Source organism: Helianthus annuus, chromosome 10 (assembly GCF_002127325.2).
Source record: "Helianthus annuus cultivar XRQ/B chromosome 10, HanXRQr2.0-SUNRISE, whole genome shotgun sequence".
Taxonomy (NCBI): domain Eukaryota; kingdom Viridiplantae; phylum Streptophyta; class Magnoliopsida; order Asterales; family Asteraceae; genus Helianthus; species Helianthus annuus.
Window position 1 is genome coordinate 44,198,729 of NC_035442.2, and position 7,039 is coordinate 44,205,767.

At 39.1% G+C, this 7,039-nt stretch overlaps 1 protein-coding gene across 1 annotated transcript; it reads right to left on the reverse strand.

Moving 5' to 3' along the window:
- Window positions 1–2,988: 2,988 nt before the first annotated feature.
- Window positions 2,989–5,415, reverse strand: LOC110881635 (RNA-binding protein 33-like). Its single transcript, XM_022129838.1, has 2 exons — window positions 3,653–5,415; window positions 2,989–3,553 (listed from the first exon to the last, which is right to left on the reverse strand). The coding sequence occupies exons 1-2, from the start codon at window positions 5,413–5,415 to the stop codon at window positions 2,989–2,991; spliced, it is 2,328 nt and encodes a 775-aa protein (XP_021985530.1).
- Window positions 5,416–7,039: the final 1,624 nt, after the last annotated feature.

Consider the following 7,039-nt stretch of genomic DNA (forward strand, 5'->3'; position numbering starts at 1 on the left):
ATGTCACTTTCATCCTTTCCAACTTTTGGAAACTCTCTGACCGAACAGCTCGTGCTCCTTACCTTTTCCTCGATTTCTATCGATTCTGGTAAGATCTCATCCTAAATCTTGTACATCCTTGATCTACACGCACTCCTACACCTTTCTATCTTTTGAATCTTAATTTTTAACCGTGAAATTACTAGATTTGAGGTGTTCTAGGATGACGTCATCATGGTGTTCTTATGAACTTCATGTTTTGGCTTCAATCCACCAAAAACAACTTGGATCTAACCGATTTCCACACAAATAAACAAAGATCTTGCATAGATCTAGACGCATTCATGGTGAAAAAGGATTGAAAGATGGTTTCTAACTTTCTTTCAACTCTTTTACCCTCAATGCACTCAAAACCCATAGAATCGAACCTTGTTCTAGTCTTCTACTCATTCTTAGTGATGTGCTACTTCGAGATCTAGATTCTACTCACAAGACCACCGATTTCGGGTTAACCAAGAACAACCGTCTTGAACCGGTTAACTGGTCGAACTAGGGTGATTCCGGTTTGATCGGGCCACTTGGGACAAGATGTGGATTATGTTGACTAACACGTTATCGAAATGTCTTGATAAAAACGACAAACCATCAAACGGCCAAGTAAAAGACGAACGGAACGACCAGGACGGAGAGCTATCCGACCGGACTACTGTCCGAACGGATTCGAGCGACTGGCCATCCGAACGGCTTACACCTTGGGTCCCACACTTAACCAACTTTATCTGAAGTTTGAGTATTGAACGAATTGCTATCCGATCGGACTACCACCCGACCGGATTGCCCTTCGGATCATGAGATACTTGGACTTTAACAGTTAATCGATTTTTCAAACGTGTTCAATGCACTAAGGATGCTACCCGACCGAACTACTGGCCGATCGAGTGACAACCTGCTGTGAACTTGTTCTCATTGAAGTGTCAACCTATCGGATTGCCGTCCGATCGGACGACCGTCTGATCGACCGACTTGAAAGGTAGAGATACTTTAATGTTTTCAAAATGCTACAACAAAAACTTCAAAAGTCAAGCCATCATACACAAACACATCCTTCTCAAAGGAAGAAACACTTCACTCGAACAGTCATCCGACCGGACTACCGTCCGACCGGACCACTGTCCGAATGAATTGCCATCCGTACGACCGGCTGTCCAATCGGATTACCATCCAATCGAACTGCTGTCCGACTCACTTGTACTTTGCATCGTTTTACGCGACACTTATCGTTATGATATCAATCTAATCAGGCTAACCCTACTCTCAAGCGCTCCCTTCAATCCATCAATCGCTGTGAGTATACTCGATCCCTTTTTGATTTATGCACTTTTGGGTGTTACATACGTTACTTATACGAAATCACGTCGAACACACTACGCAATACTTTAAACGCTAACCGTTACCGCATGTTATACGTGACTTAATGAATGCTTGTTTGTTACGTTTACACATGGAATGCTGTCTACCTGCCTTAACGACGATAGTACTATAGTTTGGACTCAGCACCCGTTCACAGGGGGGTTGTTAAGGACAATTACTTGCATGGATTACAGTGGTGATCATGTATTGCGAACTGCCTTGGGCAGTCAACCCGCAGTTATTGGTATCGATAGGTTCATGTCGATAACTAACATGCTTCGTTTTCCACTGTGTACGTGCTGGTTATGCGTAAACTATTTCGAACTCTATATGCTATTATCAAACTTGTATACTCGCCTTTACACTATGTGTATTGACTTTATTTTAACGTATGTAACAGGTGTTTAGGATGCTTATCTGCTAGGAAAGCGAGGCTAGAATAAGGTCCTAGAGGCCAACAAATAGTTGTCTGTACAAATGAAATCTGAGTTGTCGGAACAGAACTATTTGCCTAGATTTTGTCTGTAATAATTGTACTATCTTTTATGACATGGTATGAGACATGTTGATTTAAGTAATTGATAATATAATTGTTATGGAAACTTTTGGACAATCTATTTCGCTCAGTGCCACACCCCGATGATTCCGCCATCGGTTGGGGTGTGACAGTGATGAACCAGGAATCTGGACACTGACACAGTTAGCTTTTGTTTGATCTTGTTCTGTTGTGTTTATTATTCTCTTTCTGTGAATAGGTGCTTCTGTCTTTAGTTGTTCTGTTTGTTCTTGTAGGACCGAGTTTGACAGTCAAATGAGTCAATTCGAGCTAGTACCTACCGAATATGTAGCGGAAATACATATTTGGCATGAAACAAAGCAAAACTGTAGAAGAAATGAGTAGAAACAAATAGAATTCACTTTTAACTTGCTTTCACATTAATTCTTCAGAAAACACACGGTCAGCAGTTCGGCTCCCGATGACATCAAAGTTCCAAATGTGAAAACAGACTTGGGGTATTTATAGGAGTGACAGGTTCGCTTATATGGACATGTTCATATGAGCGGACCTCTAACATGTAGATCCGCTTTTATGGCATGTGTCCATATAAGCGGACCTCATCCATTAACATCACAAAATTACATATTTCACCCCTGTACAATACATAAACAACCCATCTAGACCCTATACATTAAACTAATAAGACTAAGACGCAGGCTTTAGACATAATGCACCAACAAACTCCCCCTTGGATACAGCCGCAGTCTTCGTCTTGTCTTTGGGTCTTCAGACAGCTCTAAACGTCTCTTCCCTTGGCTTCGGCTTCCTGCTCAGCGCAATCCTTATTCTTTCATTCTCTTTCTTCCTCGCCTTTTCTTCTTCAGCTTGAATCTTCAAGAATATACCTTTCTTTTCTTCAAGCTTTTGACGTTCATGTTTAGCTTTCCTTTTCATCTTCTCATCAAGCGATCACCAAGATGATTTCCATTTACTCTCAGAATTGATACTTTTCTGAAAGCAAAGGGAAACAACACGTTGAAACTGCTGTGCTTGTTCTCTATCTGCTGGTTGATAGTGAATCTTGTTGATGAAAAGGCATTCTATGTCCTTCGCATACTTTTAAAGTCCAGAAACTTTCTCTCGTGACTCTTTCTGAACCACTTCGATCTATCTTCCTTTTCCATTTCCTTTTGAGTGCTTTTAAAGTTTTTATCTTTCACTGCCTCAGCTACTTTTTGTCTTAATTCTTCTCTATTTTCCTCGGTAAAGAACTCCATAAGTGTAGGAAACTTAGAAGTATCTTCAACCACATCTTCATCATCCGTCCAGTCTTCTACTTCCACTCTGTCGTACTTATCAGCCTCTTCAACATACTTATACGTGTATTCAGGTTGTTGATTGATATCAAAAGTATTCCACTCTTCTTCAAAGTCAAACTTGAACTCAGGATCCACAGTATGCATCATTTCTCTGTAAACATCTACTCCCAAGATTAACTTTTCAGTATGTTCAATGATCTGAGTTTTACTAGACTCCCCCTTTCCACTTGCTTCCCCTGATTCTTCATTTACCGAATCATTCATCAGATCATCAACTGTTTTCTCAGTGGAAGCTTCTGTAACTTTCAAACCTGTGCCACCCTGAGCATCATCATCATCATCATCTCTACCAGATCCATGACTACTCGCAGAGAATACTTTTTCATCTTCTTCATCTTCCTCTTCATCCTCCTCTTCATCATCTTCATCACTATCTCCAATCAACTCATTCATAGGAGTATCATCTTCAAATAGACCAGAAACAGCATAAATAGGCTCGGCATTATCAACCACCATAGAAGGAACAATCGATCTTTCAGTCACAGCTGAACTTCCTTCAACTCCCTTACCTTTATCTTTCATTTGTCTTTCAATCTCTGCTTGACGTTCAGCTCTAAGCTCTTCAACTTGCAACTCTTCAAACTTTTGTTCTACCGATGATCCAAGCATGCTTTCAACAACTTTGTTCAGCATATAGAACTCGTGATCTCTTAATGCTTTAGCTGCTTCAAATTCTTTGATCTTCAACTTAAAGTATTCATTCTGTTCATCACGTCTAGCCTTTTCTTCTTCCAGCTCAGCAACTTTCACTTTCAAGATATCAATTTCTGATTGATCAGATTCAATCTTTTTCACCAACTCTTTGTTATCCATCTCCAGCTTCTTCACACGCATTTCTAAAACTTTATCCCTATGAGACACTTTCTTGTTTTCAGCTGCTAGCCTCTTGTTCTCAGCAACAACTTCTTCAACTTTCTTTTCAACATTTCTGACTTGTGAAGTGTTGGCAAAATCAAAATCTCCAACATCTAAAAGATTATCCTGTGGAGTATAAAGACCTTTGCTAGACAAACCAGGTTGCATTTGGGTGAGTGGAGGTGTTTGAAATATTTCTTGTGAGGTAAGAAAAGGTTGTTGTAGTGGTGGTGAATGATGAATAGGTGATGGTTGTCTTGGTGGAGTTGGTTGTTTAGGTGGTGAGGATTGTTGTGGTGAAGTAGGTTGTAGGGGTGGTGATTGGATAGGTGATTGTGGTGGTATTGGTTCATGTGGTGGTGTAGGTGGCTTTTTGCTTTCTTTTGTTTGTTTCTTTTTTAACACAATCTTTGGAATCTTGATCTTTGGAGAGACTTTGCGTAACTTTGGAGAAACAACTTTCTTACAAGCTCCAGCTTTCTTTCTTCCACCAGGAGGAGATTGTGATCCTGAGACATGTTCTGGAGAAGGCACATAAACATCATCATCGTCCTTTTCCTGTCTCTTTCTCTTTCTTAACAGCTTTTCTTTTTCAATCTCCTCTTGAATTCTTTTTTGACTTTCAATCTCGTCAATACCATCATCTGAAGAACTTGATGAACTTGTAGTATCTTTGTTCACATCATCTCCCTCAACATCTTCAACAATCTTCTCTTTCTCTTTCTGACTTTCAACATTTACCACTTTATTAACATCAGCAACAATTTTTGGCCCTGTTTCCAAAACATCTCTATCAAACAATTGATCAACATTAAATGGATCGTCTTCAGCAGTTACAACTTGTTCTTTCTCAACAGAAACCACAGGATTATCTTCTTCAGGTTCATCTATTAACAATGTTTGAGCAGCTTTCTTTTGTTTCTTCTTAGGTTGCGAAGAAGATCCTTCACCTTCTCGAACAATAGGAGTTGCCATTCTACGTCTTCTTCTGGTTTCTTTCACATACCACTCATTCTTAGTAGTTTTGAAATCTTTAAGAATTTTCAGCTCGTCAGCATATCTTGCTTCTTTCATTTCCACTTCATTTCTCCAGTTCTGATGATTAACTGGATCTGGATCAACATATTTAACATCTTTAATAAAACCGAAAGGCTCGACAACAAGTGTTGGCTCTGGGTGATTCGGATGATATTTCACAAGCTGCTTCAGTGTATTATTGGTCATGTGAGCCTGCACCAACAAATCATCTTTAATATCTCGATCAATCTCTGGATACGCATGGTCAATCAACATCTATACAAACCTTGGATACATCCAGGTCTTGAGATCTGACTTGCTATTCTCAGCCATATAGTGGAATACTATATGTGAGAAATTATACTTTTTGTTCAACACCAATTCCGTAATCATATTCATTTGGTAATCGCGCATTGCATCAAATCCTCCTTTAGCATGACTTAATGAAATCAGTACACAGTGAATCAAAAACTTGTAAGGTTTCTGAAACTTTGACTTTAAATAGTTTCCGGCATTTAAAGCTCCAGTATATCCCATTCTCAACATACACCCCTTCACCATTCTCTCTGGAAATCTCGTTGGATAATCTGGCTCGTCAGGAAAGTTAATGACTTCACGAATCAGTGCTTCTGTGACTAAAATCTTTTCTAACTTACCATGAACTTCAACAACTGATGAAATCACTTTGCTTTGATCGTCATAACTTGCATTGCTCCAGAAACGCTCGATGTGAGATTTGTATAACGGCCTTTGGTCAATCAATGCCTTCTGGATGGGAATACGACCCATAAACTCCAAAATGCTCCTGAAATTCTCCAGTTCTGGATTTTTTTCAATATCCAAATCAGAACAGCTGTTGTGAGTAGGATCAAATATAACATTAGAAGCCTGCAATTCAATCACAGATACACTGAATCAGAATTACTTAGAAAAATTTCAAACATCAAACTTGTACAACATGTTCATAAAAGCGAATCACATTCTGTTCATAAACGCGAACCAACTTAATATACACCCAAGCGGATCTATATCTTGTACAAACAAGCGGACCTATAATATGCTCGAATAAGCGGACCTGAATATGATCAAATGAGCGAAACATACAATGTACAAATAAGCGAAACACTATGGTTCACACAAGCGGACCTACCCAAGTTCACAAAAGCTGACCTACCCATGTTCACAAAAGCGGACCTATTCAAGTTCACATAAGCGGACCTATTCAAGTTCACATAAGTGGACCTATACATGTTACCGTTTAAGCGAAACCTTTATCAAACATTCAAAACTATTCAAATCTCAAAATTGAACATGAAATCAAGTTAAACTGATGATTCCGAGACTTGGGGTACGTTTTGATTTTAATTTTGACTTCTCTAAAACCCTAGATCTGAGATTGAAACATCTGGGACTCGACTAAAACTATCAATCATCAAATTCGAAACAATTAACACACACCATCATCATCTACATACTCAGACGACTACACAGACTTGTTTTATTGTACATTTTTAACATTTAAAGTCCTATAACTACGTTTTGTTCAAACCGACATGGCCGACATCTCAAAATAAGCATGAAATTTAACAAATTAAGCGAAGACTTACCTTGCCCATGATTGATAAACTAAGAAATTAACAAAATCTAGTGAAAATTGGGCAGCACGACGTCTGAAATTGGTCGAGTTATGGTTCCGCTTCAAATCGTCGGTGAAGATGGTCACAAAAGCGAAAGTGGTAAAGTGACTTTAAAAGCGGACCCTCGGTTTATATATGTGGAGTAGATCCGCTTTTATGACAAATGTCATATAAGCGGACCCTTATGAACAAATAAGCGGACCACAATGTAACTGACATAAAAGCGAACCTCTTTTGAAATGTTGACAAATAAGCGAACCTAT

What these genes read in the sequence shown, in the direction of transcription:
- LOC110881635 (XM_022129838.1), bottom strand. Translation starts at nt 5,415, where the DNA reads ATGTTGATTGACCATGCGTATCCAGAGATTGATCGAGATATTAAAGAT. An exon ending in GATGATACTCCTATGAATGA is followed by an intron (nt 3,554 to 3,652) that starts GTTGATTGGAGA and finishes TGGATCTGGTAG; the next exon opens with AGATGATGATGATGATGATG.